Raw genomic sequence first — 20,999 nt, 5'->3', positions numbered from 1 at the left:
AGTCCTCAGCCTCCAGACTGTGGATCTGTAGAGAGCCTGTCTTCACCACTGGACGGTTAAAGGCATATTTTCGCTTATCAAACGGAGCTACTATTTCCGTAAATTCCTTGTTTATGGAGAAGGCAACAAGGCTCAGGTCTTTGTTACTACCCTGTCTGTACCAAAACATGTACAAATAGCTATCATCATCAGTCTCACAGTGTAGTGTTTCAGAATTGTTCCTTGTTAATACATCTGGTGGAATCTGAACAATGTTCAGTCCAAATGAATCTGTAGGGAAAGATATGAGCTTTTTATTATTATATATTACATATTATATAGAGTATTTTAAAAATCTATTTTTACAATTTTGAATATTTATGCAAAGAAAGCCTCACTGGAAAAGATAAGCAAAGCCCAAAGTATGAGGTGTAACCACATCTTGAAACAAGTCTAGAGGAATGAAGAGTGATATTTTAATTTCTTCACAACTTAGCCTGCATTCCTAGCTCCTCCCCCTTTCTTTTGTCAGACATTAAATGCCATCATGACATGACCTTGATATTTGAATTTAGGTTTAATGTGTGTTGATGCCCAAAGTTTGCTATTACCACAGATATCCACTGGCCTAAAAAGGCAGTTAAAGGCACCTTATCTGCATCATTTCAACACACTTCAACTTTCAACTTCTGAAGTCTGCTGTAATATACATCCCCTACTCTCTACCTCACCTTGTCCCACCACCACCAAAGATCCTTCTGGAACAAAGACAATGGACACCACAGGGGCATCACTGACGGAAAGCATGCTGACCTCTTGTATCACTGCCTGTCTGGTTCCTAACCTGTGTAGTGATTAAATAAGAGGTGGGTAAACTATGAATATGATCACGGTAAGGTAGACTGCGCCATGCATTATTGGATTTTTAAAAAAGGCGTTTAGAACATGTTTGATGGTGGTGGAGGTTATTATCCAATGTTTAAAAACATTACCAGTTTTTATTAAATGGTTCCGAGAGTGTTGATGAGTGTATATATTGTGAATATGGATAATACAGTGTGATTTTTGAATGTTAAATGTTGCATTTGGTCAATAAACTCTTTTGAGAGGTGGATAAGCTCTATTTTTGAAATTTCAGTGGTGGATAAACTGTGTTTACTTGCGTTTATCCTCCACTACAGCCCTGGAACCTGCATAATTTACCATCACAATAGCAGCTGAACTGGACAGTGAGAACAGCAGGGGAAGTCATTGGTGACCCTCTCCCGTCACTGTCTGAGGTCTTATAATGCTATATCTGTAGCGCCGGTATCATCAAAGACTTCTGGGCACTTCAGTGTCTATACAAAATTACTGAATGGAGAGTCACATTTCTGTGTTTCTCCCTTGATGATACCAGTAAAGAATAGGTGAAATCTTTGTGTTCACAACACATACTGGATTTGAACAATGCGTTTACTGCAGGCTGTGTATGGAAAAACAAATTGAATTTAACATAGGCATACCTCATACGTGAAAAGTATGAAGCATGATTTCACGTATGAGGTATGCCTATGTTAAATTCAATTTGTTTTTCCATACACAGCCTGCAGTAAACGCATTGTTCAAATCCAGTATGTGTTGTGAACACAAAGATTTCACCTATTCTTTACTGGTATCATCAAGGGAGAAACACAGAAATGTGACTCTCCATTCAGTAATTTTGTATAGACACTGAAGTGCCCAGAAGTCTTTGATGATACCGGCGCTACAGATATAGCATTATAAGACCTCAGACAGTGACGGGAGAGGGTCACCAATGACTTCCCCTGCTGTTCTCACTGTCCAGTTCAGCTGCACAAATAGCTATCATCATGAATCATACAGTAAAGATGTATCTGATCTTTCTTATTGTGAAGGCCAAAGACAAATATGGGAAGACAATCATTTCATTTTGTGAACCCTGCCCTTGTAGAATTATGATCAAAAGTACAAAGAAAATAGTCAGATATTACCTGTATTTTCATACTCTCATTACTATTTTAATGTCTTAATGTCTTAGGAAAGAGTATACAAATAAACATATATTTTCCAAGCATGATTTTCCATCTCCTACTTCAGACTGAAGTTATTGCTCCTCAGAGGAACTGATCTGCGTGACTGTGCCATACTGGAAGCACAGTAATATACTGCTGAGTCCTCAGCCTCCAGACTGTGGATCTGTAGAGAGCCTGTCTTCACCACTGGACGGTTAAAGGCATATTTTTGCTTATCAAACGGAGCTACTATTTCCGTAGTTCCCTTATTCCTGGAGAATGCAACAAGACTCAGGTCTTTGTTACTACCCTGTCTGTACCAAAACATGTACAAATATCTATCATCATCAGTCCCACAGTGTAGTGTTTCAGAATTGTTCCTTGTTAATACATCTGACGTAATCTGAACAATGTTCAGTCCAAATGAATCTGTAGGGAAAGATATGAGCTTTTAATTAATACATATTACATATTAAATAGAGTATCTGAAAATCTATTTTTACAATTTTGAACATTAAAGAAAGCCTCACTGGAAGAGAGAAGCAAAGCCCAAAGTATATGGAGTAACCACATCTTGAAACAAGTCTAGAGGAATGAAGAGTGATATTTTAGCCTGCATTCCTAGCTCCTCCCCCTTTCTTTTGTCAGACATCACATGTCATTATGACATGACCTTGATATTTGAATTCAGGCTCATTTGTGTTGATGCGGTATATCAACTTCAGAGGCTGACCAGCCGACACACTCTGGCCCAATCACCTTCTCCAAGGGCACCACTGACTGAAAGCGTACTGTACTCTACTCACCTCTTGTATCACTTCCTGGTTCAGAACCTGCATAATTTACTGGACTGTGAGAACAGCTGGGGATGTCATCTCCCGTCACTGTCTGAGGTCCCTTAACAAATGTTATATCTGTAGCTCCACTATCATCAGAGACTCCTCCCAATCAGTTTTCCCTCCTGCCATCAGGGATAAGGGGACAGGACTTAAGTTTCTTATCAGGCTCATACGATATTGAGCTTGAACTTAGACATATAGCTCATAACAACATTGAAAACCATACTGCTTATGCGTCTTTCAGAACCACAGTGGCATGGAGAGAGAGCGGTCGCGGATAAGCATTGAACACATTATAAGCAACCAATTTCGCTATAAACCATCCATATATTGGTCAGCGTTGTTCAAGTAAGGCAAGCAGCAGGCTACTAACCTATGAAGGCTAATTAAAAGGCCCAGCCAAATTTGATTTGGCCCATCCAAAACTGAAATCCTGGCATCGTGCCTGGTGTGTGTATTGTGTTTGTTTATATCCTCAGACTAATGTCATTTTTAATTATGTTTTGGTTCTCTTTTCCTAAATCTTTAAACCAGTGTCATCTATTTATGCACACCAAGAGGAACAGAATTAATTGCATGATATTATGACATCTTCATCTACTATGAAATCTTGAAATGTATTGTGTAATTTAAATCATTTGTGATTGCAACCATATGTCATATGCATATGTATAATATGCAATAAATACGTAATGGAATGCATGCAATGCAATTAATGTAAAAACTGAACATGAGTCTCCTGTTATAAATTAATTTTGCACTTAATTAAAACTGGTAAAACAAACTAATATAATTGGGATCACTCCCTCTAAAAGTTAAAATGTACTCACTTCCTACAGAATGATCATTATTTCAGTTCTAACTGTTGCTGAGACCTCTAACACCCAAATAATGTAAAGACTATTAGTGTAGCAAGTATTGAATAGCCTAAAAGGGGACATTGGAATTTGATCATTGGAATTGAAATGTACAGGAATTTTAACATATATTGTAATTTTGTTTATGCTTACTGGTACTATATTACTGTAATATACAATAATGTACAGTGATATAATTCACCGAATAGGATGAAAAGGTAAAATGTTTTGGAATCAAGCATGGCACTTTCACCACACTGTGAAATCAGGTGTTACTCTGGTGCAACATCAGAGGGCAGACTAGATTAAAAAATGAGATCAAATCATCTCTGCTATGATGAGGTTGTTGTGCAGTTGACATGCTGAACTGTGTCACTGTGCACTACTGGTAGTGCAGAAGTATGTGGTAAGTCTGCAGATACTAGATCCTTAATCTCCAGCGAGGAGTTCAACAGCTTTGGACGAGTGAGCGTGTATTTTGTAATATTAAAAGGTGTCTCTATTTGTGCATTACCTTCACCTGAAGAATAACCAATCATGTTCAGCTCTCTATTGTTCTGTTTGTACCAGAACAGGTAGTAATGCTCCTTATCATCATGTTGACAGTTCAGGATCACAGATTTGGTTATGGGTATTAATGAAATTGGTGGACTTTGGTGAATATTTACTCCAAAGGTGGACCCTGTGTAACAACAGATAGAAACAACTTTCAATCATGAAATCATACAACTCCTGAATAAATTAATAAATGCTCCAAAAAAGATACCAACAAGGAAAGTCTACTAATAACTAACAGTCTAGAAAGAACTCTGTCCGCAAACATAATGCTGACAAAACAGGATCACTGATTTGGTTTCTATATAATCGGCACTAATAAAATCGGTATCCACTGGAACATCTTTAGTCCAGAGGAAGACCATATATAGACATTTTCAAGATAATGTTCAAATTTTACATAGAATTGTGCCTCACTGACTAATATGTCTATGATAGTTGGAAGTCCATAGTTCTATTCAAAAAGAAGCATACTGTATCTGCAAAAACTTCTGTCGGTTGACCCATTTCTTACTTGTGGTGATAAGAAGAGACACCAGTGCAAAGATGTGCTGCATTGTTCTGGTGAAAGAGCCAATAAGACTTGTCCTAATATGTGTCTCTGCTTTTGCCTCTGCTCTGCTCACCTGTTTCCTCTGCATTGCAGTCCACATACAGTATAGCCTGCTTGATCACATGACACCAGCATGTCACATGTGATCTGACACAGTTACCATGAGTGGAAATTATCCGTTATGAGCTGAAGAATAAACTTCAGAATTACTTTTAAAATTCTGTTTAATTGCCACTAGTGGCAAAACGGAATTTCGTAACAATAAAAATCCTTGAATCCTTGAATGACAAAATGGTAATATGCCTAACTAAAGTAACTCAGTGTTTTATCATCATGACATGTATGTTCATTAAAGTTTCTTTAATATTTTTAGCTGTTTTTGATAAATCAAATTAATGGACAAGTCAGATGGGCCTTTGCTGGGTCTCAGCTGAGGATTTGTGAAAGAGCTGGAGAGATGATGCTGCTAGTGCTGCTTCCAACTTCTCCCCCCGGACTGAGTTCCTGTCCAGCCTCTCCACACCAGACTGAGTTCCTGTCCAGCCTATCCACACCAGACTGAGTTCCTGTCCATCTTCTTCCCCCAGACTGAATTCCTGTCCAGCATCTCCACACCTAAATATGTTCCTGTCCATCTCCCCCAGACTGAGTTCCTGTCCATCTTCTCCACACCAGACTGAGTTCCTGTTCAGCAGTGCAGCTGAACTGTGAGACTGAGTTCCTGTTCAGCAGTGCAGCTGATCTGTGAGACTGTGCTTTGCTAGACGCACAATAGTACAATGCTGAGTCTCCAGCATCGAGACTGTAGATCTCCAGAGAGGATTTCTCAACTTCCCCTCGGCTTAGTTTGTATTTGGAGTCTTTATGCGGAGCCACTATTTCGGCATATCCTATATTGATGGAGAAAGCAACAAGGCTCAGCTCCCCATTTCTGCTCTGCCTATACCAATACATGTAATAGTAGGTGCTACCATCATGTTTACAATGTAACGTTTCTTCATTGTTCTTTGTTAATACGTTCTCAGGATTCTGAACAATGTCTAATCCAGAGCAACCTGCAAGAGATAAAAGTAACATTTCAATTATGTGACATCAGAATAATTGCCAACGTTGTTTTTACATTAAATTTATATCCCACCCTTTCTGAGAAGCAAACCCTGAAAAAGCAATAGTAGCCACATTCCTGATGTTTGAACAAGAATACAGTGAGACAGGAGTCAGACTATCTGGCTCCTCCTGCAATCTTTTGAGTGATTCATCAGATGACATCATTAGTAAGAACTGGAAGTGACATCACAAGCTTTCAACTTATTTTTAAAAAGCTTTAAGATTTAATAACCATATGAAGTTGTAAGATGTTTACCCTGTCTAAGAACATCATATGCTACTTTATGTCCCACATGGTGAGCTAATCAATACAACACTCAAAGGTTCATGCTATGGCCTCTCCTGGGGCCAGGAAGAATACTAGCATTATAGAATCAGTATGGAGAGGGCCTCTGAGAACCATCCCAGTCAAGGTGGAGATTTAATTATCATAAAGAACAAAAGGTGACCAGACCATGGTATTAACATTTAGAGGATAGGAGGGACTTGCGATTGAAACAGAATACATGCCAAGAGTTTGAGAAGCTAGGTTCACTCATCAAGGTTCTCTCATCAAAGTTCACTCTACAAGATCGGTGCCTGGAAGTACGTCCCACGTGCTTCTGTGATTGTTTTTCATTGGAATGAAGATTGAAGCTGCATTAACCGAAGAAACATCCTTTTTTCCTATGATGAACACCTCATGTTTTTCTTACAAAGTGTATCTGCTACATGTACTAGTAAGAATGTAGCTTTGTTTTATACAATTTTAGCTATTCAACTGAAACTAATAAACTGTTAGTTTATTAGTTTAAAAAAACATAACGGCCTCCTTTTGGTGTTCAGATTCAGTGTATGCTGCTGGTGAAAACCACTCCGTTCCCTCTGCCCAGAGTGAAGCTGAAAGTTAAGTTAACATGTACAGTATACATACAGAGTTCTTCCTACAAGATGTGCTACAAGATGTAACTTAATGACATTTAAATCAATGATTTGGGTAAGGCTAACTACACACACAGTACTAGTGCACATCGTGTCAGGATAATATGAGATATCATCTCTCTCAGCTGTGATGAGGTTGTTGTGCAGTTGACATGCTGAACTGTGTCATTGTGCAATACTGGTAGCACAGAAATATGTGGCAGAGTCTGCAGATACTAGATCCTTAATCTCCAGTGAGGAGTTCAACAGCTTTGGACGAGTGAATTTGTATTTTGAGCTATTAAAAGGTTTCTCTATTTTCTTCACCAAAAGAGTAACCAATCATGTTCAGCTCTCCATAGTTCTGCTGTCTGTACCAGAACAGGTTGTCATGATTTGTATCATCATGCTGACAGCCCAGGATCACGGATGTGGTTTGTGCTGGTATTAATGCAATTGGGGGACTTTGGTGAATATTTACTCCAAAAGTGGACCCTGTGTAACAAGAGATAGAAACAACGTTCAATCATGACACCAAGCATCATACAACTTCTGAATAAATAATACATATTCCAAAAAAGATGAAACTACTAAGGAACATTTACTAATTCTAAATTTCAATCATGACATTATACAACAATAAATGTTAGATGGTAACATGGAAAGTCTACTAATAACTAACAGTCTAGTTCTGTACAGAAAGAGTTATCTGCAAACGCCTGCTTTTCAAACTGCTGATAGAACAGGATCACTGATTTGGTTTCTATATAATCGGCACTAATGAAATTGGTGGCCACTGGAACATTTTTACTCCAGAGGAATAAATGTTCAAGACAAAGTTCAAATTTGTGTTCAAGACAAAGTTCAAATTTGATATAGATGTCTACAGAAATGGATATAATCTGTCCTTTTACGAAGGCTATTGGAATGTCTAACTCTATTCAAGAAGAAGTATAGTATCTGCAAAAACTTCTGTCGGTTGACCCATTTCTTACTTGTGGTGATAAGAAGAGACACCAGTGCAAAGATGTGCTGCATTGTTCTGGTGAAAGAGCCAATAAGACTTGTCCTAATACTGTATGTGTCTCTCCTTTTGCCTCTGCTCTGCTCACCTGTTTCCTCTGCATTGCAGTCCACATACAGTATAGCCTGCTTGATCACATGACACCAGCATGCCACATGTGATCTGACACAGTCACCATGAGTGGAAATGATCCGTTATGAGCTGCTATCATTTGCAGTGGCATGTCCTTAAAGAAGAGTAGGATATAATTACAGGGTAAAATTAAGAGAAACTAAGCTACTGGGATAACTGATGAAAAAAGGGAACAATACTTGACATTACAGAAGAAAGCAACAAAACATATCAATTGCATCTGTCCTGTGTTTATGCATACTGGATTATTATTGATATCCACTGGAGGCGGTACATATGATGGCAATAAAAGCTGGGGACATCCCACATTGGTGACATTTGATACGTTCTGAGATTTAATCACCAAGTGTACTACATGAACTGGTAGGAATGTTGCTTTGTTTTATTTACATTTATTTATATAACATTTATTTGACCTACCGGTATTCAAGTACACTAAATATGTTGTTGTAAGTGTAAAATATCTGTAAAGCCTTTTTAATGGTCTCCTTCTCATGTTCAGGTTCACTGAAGGCTGCTGGTGAAACCCACATGGTTTCCTCTGCCCTGATCAGACTAAAGCCCAAAGTTACTGTAAATTGCCATACTGTACGTACAGTGAGTTCTTCCTACAAGATGTGCTAGATGCAATTTATGGGTAAGGCTCACTAGTTTACACACACAGTACTAGTGCACATCGTGTCAGGATAATATAAGAGATATCGGGCTGTATTTTGGGCTGTATTTTGGGCCGCCAGCGCATGGCGTAATACTCGTTATTCATTCGCGGAAAGTTGAATTCGTTATTTTGCACGTTTATTTTTTAAGCATTGCGCCCAGGGGTGTGGCAATTAACAACCTAGGGAGGGACCTAGCGCATTGTCTAAAAATCGCTATCATACACCACCTAAACCTGGTCAGAAGTCAATGGCAAGTTGTTCATATGCTATTTTAAGAGCGCATGTCAACAGTCATATTGGCAGGTGCACGCACCATCCTTCTATCATTCATGAACGCACACCAGCGCACGTCCATGCAAAGCATTACAAATTGCACGATTACAATGGGAAACATAATTAGAATAAAGATATTACGAAATACTGTACATCTATACTATTCACCATCATTTGCAAATTGGTAATGACGGTTAAAAGTGATTAGGGGAGAGGCGAGAGACACGTATGGAGCACAGCTGAAGACGCACTGTCACGAGATATAAGCAACTCCTCTGCAGGATAAACGTTGTTTTATTCAGTCATTTGAGCAACATTAGGGTAAGTGTTGCTTTTTCCAGCCTATGTTTTCGATGGTAACCCATTGTCAGTCAATAGTGAAAGTAACTGCATATAACTGTCTTGTCGTTGACTGACTCCTTGGTGAAGTTAGTTTCACTTTGCCAATGAGTTCAAATAATAGACGAGTGCAAATGTGTGAAGGCTATGCTAGGTTTTAGTAAAGCATGGTTTAAGAATGACTATTCCATACGGTCTCGCAAGCAGCCTCCTTCAAATGCGCCGTTGAATGCCAAAATACCGATGCATTTATTTGACATATCGCGCGTTGCGCCGTTAAAGGGAATGACAGATGTCATTCTCATTGGTTTAAAATGATGATACGCCCCAAACACACCCATATGACTGATTAAAAGACCTAGGAACACCTTGTTACACCATGCGCTCCACTTTTGAGAACGAAACCCCTCCCAATGTGAACTGGACATCCTACTAAATTTGAATAGACTTTTGAGAGTGACGATGCACTTTAGAATGTCATGATAGGGCCCTTAGGGCTATATTTTGGGGCACCAGCGCATGGCGTACAGTTCGTTTTTCAGTCGCGCGAAGTTGAATTCGGTATTTTGCACCTTTATTTTTTAAGCATTGCGCCCAGGGGTGTGGCAATTAACAACCTAGGGCGGGCCCTGGCGCGTTCTCTAAAAATCGCTATCATACACCACCTAAACCTGGTCAGAAGTCAATGGCGAGTTGTTCATATGCTATTTTAAGAGCGCATGTCAACAGTCATATTGGCAGGTGCACGCACCATCCTTCTATCATTCATGAACGCACACCAGCGCACGTCCATGCAAAGCATTACAAATTGCACGATTACAATGTTAAACATAATTAGAATAAAGATATTACGAAATACTGTACATCTCATGATGAGTAGTTATTCACCATCATTTGCAAATTGGTAATGACGGTTAAAAGTGATTAGGGGAGAGGCGAGAGACACGTATGGAGCACAGCTGAAGACGCACTGTCACGAGATATAAGCAACTCCTCTGCAGGATAAATGTTGTTTTATTCAGTCATTTGAGCAACATTAGGGTAAGTGTCCAGCCTATGTTTTCGATGGTAACCCATTGTCAGTCAATAGTGAAAGTAACTGCATATAACTGTCTTGTCGTTGACTGACTTCCTTGGTGAAGTTAGTTTCACTTTGCCAATGAGTTCAAATAATAGACGAGTGCAAATGCGTGAAGGCTATGCTAAGTTTTAGTAAAGCATGTGTAACAAGATGATACATAGGAAAGGCCAAAGGGCCAATCACAGTAGCCTGACTACGCCACCCTGAGGCCTAATGCATCAGGGAATCTTTAGGAGATCGTACCTCTAAACAGAGACAGCTCGTTCAGGTTCGAATATTACACAAAGGAGACATGAATTCCAGCAAAGCAAAAGATTTAATACACAGAGTTTGGGAAGTGGAGATCTGAGGGTGGCAGTTATGGAGTCCACACAAATATCATGCAAACATCATAAAAGGTTCACCTGTTACACAGCAAAGCTATAAGCAACACACCAGAAACACCACACGTGTGCTTAGACTAGACCTCCCTCAGAGCCACCTCCCTACTAAATAAACATAAGTTACACAAACAAAAGGACAAGACAAGCAAAACAAAAACCAAACATAACAAATAACCAAAGCAAAACCAAGACAAGACAAGACAAGACAGCAGCACGACCCATGTTACCCCACCAGCATGACTGTGCTGCCTAAAAGAACAAAACACAGAAGATTAAACAATGAAACCACAATATACATGACAGAAAACCAGAAATATACAGGGAGACAACATACCTGACGATAGCACAGGCAGGGGCTACACCAGTGGAGCCTACCTTGCTACTGGCTGCTGCCCCTCTTAAGTAGCGCTCCACTGGTGCCAGATTGCTTAATTGCCTATGCCCCCCCCCCTCATTAACACTGGCAGGTGCTATTAGCAATAGCAAGCAGAGAAGGTCTACCTGCTACACATGGTTTAAGAATGACTATTCCATACGGTCTCGCAAGCAGCCTCCTTCAAATGCGCCGTTGAATGCCAAAATACCGATGCATTTATCTGACATATCGCGCGTTGCGCCGTTAAAGGGAATGACAGATGTCATTCTCATTGGTTTAAAATGATGATACGCCCCAAACACACCCATATGACTGATTAAAAGACCTAGGAACACCTTGTTACACCATGCGCTCCACTTTTGAGAACGAAACCCCTCCCAATGTGAACTGGACATCCTACTAAATTTGAATAGACTTTTGAGAGTGACGATGCACTTTAGAATGTCATGATAGGGCCCTTAGGGCTATATTTTGGGGCACCAGCGCATGGCGTACAGTTCGTTTTTCAGTCGCGCGAAGTTGAATTCGGTATTTTGCACCTTTATTTTTTAAGCATTGCGCCCAGGGGTGTGGCAATTAACAACCTAGGGCGGGCCCTGGCGCGTTCTCTAAAAATCGCTATCATACACCACCTAAACCTGGTCAGAAGTCAATGGCGAGTTGTTCATATGCTATTTTAAGAGCGCATGTCAACAGTCATATTGGCAGGTGCACGCACCATCCTTCTATCATTCATGAACGCACACCAGCGCACGTCCATGCAAAGCATTACAAATTGCACGATTACAATGTTAAACATAATTAGAATAAAGATATTACGAAATACTGTACATCTCATGATGAGTAGTTATTCACCATCATTTGCAAATTGGTAATGACGGTTAAAAGTGATTAGGGGAGAGGCGAGAGACACGTATGGAGCACAGCTGAAGACGCACTGTCACGAGATATAAGCAACTCCTCTGCAGGATAAATGTTGTTTTATTCAGTCATTTGAGCAACATTAGGGTAAGTGTCCAGCCTATGTTTTCGATGGTAACCCATTGTCAGTCAATAGTGAAAGTAACTGCATATAACTGTCTTGTCGTTGACTGACTTCCTTGGTGAAGTTAGTTTCACTTTGCCAATGAGTTCAAATAATAGACGAGTGCAAATGCGTGAAGGCTATGCTAAGTTTTAGTAAAGCATGTGTAACAAGATGATACATAGGAAAGGCCAAAGGGCCAATCACAGTAGCCTGACTACGCCACCCTGAGGCCTAATGCATCAGGGAATCTTTAGGAGATCGTACCTCTAAACAGAGACAGCTCGTTCAGGTTCGAATATTACACAAAGGAGACATGAATTCCAGCAAAGCAAAAGATTTAATACACAGAGTTTGGGAAGTGGAGATCTGAGGGTGGCAGTTATGGAGTCCACACAAATATCATGCAAACATCATAAAAGGTTCACCTGTTACACAGCAAAGCTATAAGCAACACACCAGAAACACCACACGTGTGCTTAGACTAGACCTCCCTCAGAGCCACCTCCCTACTAAATAAACATAAGTTACACAAACAAAAGGACAAGACAAGCAAAACAAAAACCAAACATAACAAATAACCAAAGCAAAACCAAGACAAGACAAGACAAGACAGCAGCACGACCCATGTTACCCCACCAGCATGACTGTGCTGCCTAAAAGAACAAAACACAGAAGATTAAACAATGAAACCACAATATACATGACAGAAAACCAGAAATATACAGGGAGACAACATACCTGACGATAGCACAGGCAGGGGCTACACCAGTGGAGCCTACCTTGCTACTGGCTGCTGCCCCTCTTAAGTAGCGCTCCACTGGTGCCAGATTGCTTAATTGCCTATGCCCCCCCCCCTCATTAACACTGGCAGGTGCTATTAGCAATAGCAAGCAGAGAAGGTCTACCTGCTACACATGGTTTAAGAATGACTATTCCATACGGTCTCGCAAGCAGCCTCCTTCAAATGCGCCGTTGAATGCCAAAATACCGATGCATTTATCTGACATATCGCGCGTTGCGCCGTTAAAGGGAATGACAGATGTCATTCTCATTGGTTTAAAATGATGATACGCCCCAAACACACCCATATGACTGATTAAAAGACCTAGGAACACCTTGTTACACCATGCGCTCCACTTTTGAGAACGAAACCCCTCCCAATGTGAACTGGACATCCTACTAAATTTGAATAGACTTTTGAGAGTGACGATGCACTTTAGAATGTCATGATAGGGCCCTTAGGGCTATATTTTGGGGCACCAGCGCATGGCGTACAGTTCGTTTTTCAGTCGCGCGAAGTTGAATTCGGTATTTTGCACCTTTATTTTTTAAGCATTGCGCCCAGGGGTGTGGCAATTAACAACCTAGGGCGGGCCCTGGCGCGTTCTCTAAAAATCGCTATCATACACCACCTAAACCTGGTCAGAAGTCAATGGCGAGTTGTTCATATGCTATTTTAAGAGCGCATGTCAACAGTCATATTGGCAGGTGCACGCACCATCCTTCTATCATTCATGAACGCACACCAGCGCACGTCCATGCAAAGCATTACAAATTGCACGATTACAATGTTAAACATAATTAGAATAAAGATATTACGAAATACTGTACATCTCATGATGAGTAGTTATTCACCATCATTTGCAAATTGGTAATGACGGTTAAAAGTGATTAGGGGAGAGGCGAGAGACACGTATGGAGCACAGCTGAAGACGCACTGTCACGAGATATAAGCAACTCCTCTGCAGGATAAATGTTGTTTTATTCAGTCATTTGAGCAACATTAGGGTAAGTGTCCAGCCTATGTTTTCGATGGTAACCCATTGTCAGTCAATAGTGAAAGTAACTGCATATAACTGTCTTGTCGTTGACTGACTTCCTTGGTGAAGTTAGTTTCACTTTGCCAATGAGTTCAAATAATAGACGAGTGCAAATGCGTGAAGGCTATGCTAAGTTTTAGTAAAGCATGGTTTAAGAATGACTATTCCATACGGTCTCGCAAGCAGCCTCCTTCAAATGCGCCGTTGAATGCCAAAATACCGATGCATTTATCTGACATATCGCGCGTTGCGCCGTTAAAGGGAATGACAGATGTCATTCTCATTGGTTTAAAATGATGTTACGCCCCAAACACACCCATATGACTGATTAAAAGACCTAGGAACACCTTGTTACGCCATGCGCTCCACTTTTGAGGACGAAAACCCTCCCAATGTGAACTGGACATCCTACTAAATTTGAATAGACTTTTGACGAGTGACGATGCACTTTATGGGCTGTATTTTGGGCCACCAGCGCATGGCGTAATACTCGTTATTCATTCGCGGAAAGTTGAATTAGTTATTTTGCACGTTTATTTTTTAAGCATTGCGCCCAGGGGTGTGGCAATTAACAACCTAGGGAGGGACCTAGCGCATTGTCTAAAAATCGCTATCATACACCACCTAAACCTGGTCAGAAGTCAATGGCGAGTTGTTCATATGCTATTTTAAGAGCGCATGTCAACAGTCATATTGGCAGGTGCACGCACCATCCTTCTATCATTCATGAACGCACAGCAGCGCACGTCCATGCAAAGCATTACAAATTGCACAATTACAATGGGAAACATAATTAGAATAAAGATATTACGAAATACTGTACATCTATACTATTCACCATCATTTGCAAATTGGTAATGATGGTTAAAAGTGATTAGGGGAGAGGCGAGAGACACGTATGGAGCACAGCTGAAGACGCACTGTCACGAGATATAAGCAACTCCTCTGCAGGATAAATGTTGTTTTATTCAGTCATTTGAGCAACATTAGGGTAAGTGTTGCTTTTTCCAGCCTATGTTTTCGATGGTAACCCATTGTCAGTCAATAGTGAAAGTAACTGCATATAACTGTCTTGTCGTAGACTGACTCCTTGGTGAAGTTAGTTTCACTTTGCCAATGAGTTCAAATAATAGACGAGTGCAAATGCGTGAAGGCTATGCTAGGTTTTAGTAAAGCATGGTTTAAGAATGACTATTCCATACAGTCTCGCAAGCAGCCTCCTTCAAATGCGCCGTTGAATGCCAAAATACCGATGCATTTATTTGACATATCGCGCGTTGCGCCATTAAAGGGAATGACAGATGTCATTCTCATTGGTTTAAAATGATGTTACGCCCCAAACACACCCATATGACTGATTAAAAGACCTAGGAACACCTTGTTACGCCATGCGCTCCACTTTTGAGAACGAAACCCCTCCCAATGTGAACTGGACATCCTACTAAATTTGAATAGACTTTTGACGAGTGACGATGCACTTTAGAATGTCATGATAGGGCCCTATAATGTCATGATAGGGCCCTTTGAGTCACCAGCGCATGGCGTAATACTCGTTATTCACCCGCAGAAAGTTGAATTCGGTATTTTGCACCTTTATTTTTTAAGCATTGCGCCCAGGGGTGTGGCAATTAACAACCTAGGGAGGGGACTCGCGCATTGTCTAAAAATCGCTATCATACACCACCTAAACCTGGTCAGAAGTCAATGGCGAGTTGTTCATATGCTATTTTAAGAGCGCATGTCAACAGTCATATTGGCAGGTGCACGCACCATCCTTCTATCATTCTTGAACGCACACCAGCGCATGTCCATGCAAAGCATTAAATTGCACGATTACAATGGGAAACATAATTAGAATAAAGATATTACTAAATACTGTACATCTCATGATGAGTAGTTATTCACCAGGGCCGGTTCTCCCTATACGCACACTACGCAAGTTGCGTAGGGCCCCGCAAGTTAATAAAGGCCCCCTCCCCCGTCTCCTCTTGTCAAGCTAGTGTTAGTTTAGTGTTTAGTATTAGTTTAGTGTAAACCGAATTACCATTCAGGGCATGAAAAACGGAAGGAACGCCACGAGAATGACAGCGGGAACAGCAGTCGGGTAAACTTGCGTTCGTTCCATGGTTTGATGTCAACATGCGTCTCTCCAGCGCGTGTTGCTGATCTAGCATAGGCCTACCTAACAGGGAAGTGAATATCCCCTGATCTGTCTGCGGCTTGCTTGCCAGCCTTTCCCAGTCACAGTAGGCCTACTTCGCAAAGTTGTGAAATATACAGTAATGGCATATTCCATTTGTTTCAATGCGGGCGACTACATTTTTAAATACGTCCATAACGTGCAGCTCGGGATGAAACTAGCAGTTTTTCAGCAGAAACATGCGAGGACCCGTCGAAACTAATAGTTGATTTCACTCTTCCCATACATTTTTAAAATAACTAATTGTTTTACAATGTTTCAGTCAAGCTTTATAGCCTACAACTGAACATATGTAAAATGGAAAGTAGGCCTAGCCTAATTAACTTTGATTCGCTGTGCTGGATGGACAATAGATGCACATCGTAAATTAGGCCTATATGAAGTATTAAAATGATTGTTTAAAATAGTCTACGTTTGAAAAAAATATTGAAATAATAAGAGAATCAGGGGAGCCAGTTCATAGCCTATATCTTTGGCAAGTAGCCTACTACAGACACACAGGTGAAGAACAGTCAGCCAGTAGGCTACTAGCACAACTACACCCTTACAAAAATACCTGCATTACTTCAAGTGTCAAACTACAGATTTCTGAGTATGAAAACTGCAGTTTTGGAGAAAATATTTGCAGTTCTTATGCAGGGAATGCAGTATTTTAGACATGAAAAACGGCATTGTACTGTACTTTACTACAGAAATGCAGTATTTTGGACATGAAAATACTATACTGCACTGTAGCCTACTGTGGTATACAGTAACTGAACTGTACTGCAGTAAAAAAGTGCAGTTATTTTTTGCAAACAGCCCAGCCACTGAAACTGGGCATTTATTGCTGTGTGAAGGTGATTCACACACAATTATGTTTCTTTCTCCTAGTCCTCTATAGGGAAAACACTATATTTGGTAACTTCCATAGACATCCAAAATGGGGTGGGATAATTGTATTGGGAGCACTGAGGTGTTAGATGATAGTGTAAAAAAATGGTTAAATTTTCGCGCTCAGAGTTCAGGTAGGAGAGCCCCTTAGCAGGATTTTGCTTAGGGCCCCATGGAGGTCTGAACCGGCACTGTTATTCACCATCATTTGCAAATTGGTAATGACGGTTAAAAGTGATTAGGGGAGAGGCGAGAAACACGTATGGAGCACAGCTGAAGACGCACTGTCACGAGATATAAGCAACTCCTCTGCAAGATAAATGTTGTTTTATTCAGTCATTTGAGCAATATTAGGGTAAGTGTTGCTTTTTCCAGCCTATGTTTTCGGTGGTAACCCATTGTCAGTCAATAGTGAAAGTAACTGCATATAATGTCTTGTCGTTGACTGACTCCTTGGTGAAGTTAGTTTCACTTTGCCAATGAGTTCAAATAGACGAGTGCAAATGCGTGAAGGCTATGCTAGGTTTTAGTAAAGCATGGTTTAAGAATGACTATTCTATAAGGTCTCGCAAGCAGCCTCCTTCAAATGCGCCTTTGAATGCCAAAATACCGATGCATTTATTTGACATATCGCGCGTTGCGCCGTTAAAGGGAATGACAGATGTCATTCTCATTGGTTTAAAATGATGTTACGCCCCAAACACACCCATATGACTGATTAAAAGACCTAGGAACACCTTGTTACGCCATGCGCTCCACTTTTGATAGCGAAACCCCTCCCAATGTGAACTGGACATCCTACTAAATTTGAATGGACTTTTGACGAGTGACGATGCACTTTAGAATGTCATGATAGGGCCCATCATCTCTCTCAGTTGTGATGAGGTTGTTGTGCAGTTGGCATGCTGAACAGTGTCACTGTGCACTACTGGTAGCACAGAAGTATGTGGCAGAGTCTGCAGATACTAGATCATTAATCACCAGTGAGGAGTTCAACACATCCGGACGAGTGAGTGTGTATTTTGAAATATTAAAAGGTTTCTCTATTTGTGCATCATTTTTATTAAGAGAATAACCAATCATGTTCAGTTCTCCTTTTGTCTGCTGTCTGTACCAGAACAGATAACGATGAGTTGTGTCATCATGCTGACAGTCCAGACGCATTGATTTGGTTTGTAGCATTAATGAAATTGGGGGACTTTGGTGAATATTTACTCCAAACGTGGACCCTGTGTAACAAAAGACAGAAACAACTTTCAATGGTAACATCATCATACAACTCCATAATAAATCAAAGTGTTACAAAATGAATGAAGAATCAAACAAGGAAAGTCTACTTATAACTAATCGTCTAGTTCTGTTCAGAAAGAGTTATATCAAAAAGAGGTATATCTGCAAAAACCTCTGTCGGTTGACCCATTTCTTACTTGTGGTGATAAGAAGAGACACCAGTGCAAAGATGTGCTGCATTTTTCTGGTGAAAGAGCCAATAAGACTTGCCCTAATATGTGTTTCTCCTTTTGCCTCTGCTCTGCTCACCTGTTTCCTCTGCAGTCCACATACAGTATAGAATGCTTGATCACATGACACCAGCATGCCACATGAGATCTGACACAGTCACCATGAGTGGAAATGATCCGTTATGAGCTGCTATCATTCACAGTGGCATGTCCTTAAAGAAGAGTAGGATAGCAAAAGAAGATTAGGATGCAATAACAGGGTACAATTAAGAGAAGCATTTGAAAGCAAAAGTTACTCGGATAACTGATGAAAAAAGGTAACAATACATGACATTACAGAAGAAAGTAACAAAACATATCAGTTGCATCTGTCCTGTGTTTGTGCATACTGGATTATTATTGATGTCCACTGGAAGAGAAAGATGACTGCAACAAAAGCTGGGGACATCCCACATTGGTGACACTTGGTATGTTCTGAGACTAAATTACCAAGTGTACTACATGAACTGGTAGGAATGTTGCTTTGTTTTATAGCATTTGACCTATTCAGGTAAACTAATATGTTGTTGTAAATTGAAAATATCCGTAAAGCCTTTTTAATGGTCTCCTTCTGATGTTCGGATTCAGTGAGGGCTGCTGGTTAAAGCCACATGGTTTTCTTTGCCCTGATCAGAGTGAAGCCCAAAGTTAAATTATCATACGTATAGTGACTTCTTCCTACAAGATGTGCTACAAGATGCAACTTATCATATTAAAATCAATGATTTGGGTAAGGCTAACTAGATTACAGACATAACACTAGTGCACATTGTGTCAGGATAAATTGATATAAGAGATCATGGGCTATATTTTGGGTCACCAGCGCATGGCGTAAAGTTCGTTATTCACCGGCGCGAAGTTGAATTCGTTATTTTGCACGTTTATTTTTTAAGCATTGCGCCCAGGGGTGTGGCAATTAACAACCTAGGGAGGGACCTAGCGCATTGTCTAAAAATCGCTATCATACACCACCTAAACCTGGTCAGACGTCAATGGCGAGTTGTTCATATGCTATTTTAAGAGCGCATGTCAACAGTCATATTGGCAGGTGCACCATCCTTCTATCATTCATGAACGCACACCAGCGCACGTCCATGCAAAGCATTACAAATTGCACGATTACAATGGGAAACATAATTAGAATAAAGATATTACGAAATACTGTACATCTCATGATGAGTAGTTATTCACCATGATTTGCAAATTGGTAATGACGGTTAAAAGTGATTAGGGGAGAGGCGAGAGACACGTATGGAGCACAGCTGAAGACGCACTGTCACGAGATATAAGCAACTCCTCTGCAGGATAAATGTTGTTTTATTCAGTCATTTGAGCAACATTAGGGTAAGTGTTGCTTTTTCCAGCCTATGTTTTCGATGGTAACCCATTGTCAGTCAATAGTGAAAGTAACTGCATATAACTGTCTTGTCGTTGACTGACTCCTTGGTGAAGTTAGTTTCACTTTGCCAATGAGTTCAAATAATGACGAGTGCAAATGCGTGAAGGCTATGCTAGGTTTTAGTAAAGCATGGTTTAAGAATGACTATTCCATACGGTCTCGCAAGCAGCCTCCTTCAAATGCGCCGTTGAATGCCAAAATACCGATGCATTTATTTGACATATCGCGCATTACGCCGTTAAAGGGAATGACAGATGCCATTCTCATTGGTTTAAAATGATGTTACGCCCCAAACACACCCATATGACTGATTAAAAGACCTAGGAACACCTTGTTACGCCATGCGCTCCACTTTTGAGAACGAAACCCCTCCCAATGTGAACTGGACATCCTACTAAATTTGAATAGACTTTTGACGAGTGACGATGCACTTTAGAATGTCATGATAGGGCCCATCATCTCTTTCAGCTGTGATGAGGTTGTTGTGCTGTTGAGATGCTGAACTGTGTCACTGTGCACTGGTAGCACAGAAGAGTCTGCAGATTGTAGATCCATAATCTCCAGCAAGGACTTCAACATGTCCGGACGAGTGAGTTTGTATTTTGAACTATTAAATGGTACCTCTATTTGTCCATTATCTTTAGCACTAGAATAACCAATCATGTTCAATTGTCCATAGTTCTGCTGTCTGTACCAGAACAGCCTGTAATGACTTGTATCATCATGCTGACAGTCCAGGGTGACAGATTTAATTGGTATTGGTATTAATGAAATTGGGGGATTTTGATGAATATTTACTCCAAAGGTGGATCCTGTAACAATAGACACAAACAATTTTCAATCATGACATCATACAACAATAAATGTTACAAAAAGGAAGATGGTAACACGGAAAGTCTAAGATATATTGAACAGTCTGGATATGTTCTGAGAGAGTTCTATCTGCAAATGCCTGCTATTCATAATGCTCACAGAACAGGATCACTGATTTGGTTTCTACAGTATATAATGGGCACTAATGACATCGGTATCCACTGGAACATCTTTACTCCAAAGTTGTGGTAATAGAAAGAAAATGTTCAAGACAATTTTCAAACTTGATATAGATG

General features: G+C 40.4%; 1 gene segment (V, D, J or C); it reads right to left on the bottom strand.

Annotated features, from left to right (window-relative positions):
• Positions 1-1,838: 1,838 nt before the first annotated feature.
• LOC143138950 (T cell receptor beta variable 2-like) lies at positions 1,839-19,777 on the bottom strand. The segment is given in 3 exon segments: positions 1,839-2,423; positions 4,205-4,372; positions 18,532-19,777. Coding segments are annotated over 3 exon segments (543 nt in total).
• Positions 19,778-20,999: the final 1,222 nt, after the last annotated feature.

Source organism: Alosa pseudoharengus, unplaced genomic scaffold (assembly GCF_046254945.1).
Source record: "Alosa pseudoharengus isolate Yale_2024_CS ecotype anadromous, Long Island Sound unplaced genomic scaffold, YU_APseudo_1.1 YU_APseudo_1.1_scf_22, whole genome shotgun sequence".
NCBI classification, from domain to species: domain Eukaryota; kingdom Metazoa; phylum Chordata; class Actinopteri; order Clupeiformes; family Clupeidae; genus Alosa; species Alosa pseudoharengus.
The sequence above is the reverse complement of the archived record's forward strand: the minus strand, read 5'-3'. Positions and strand labels throughout refer to the sequence as shown.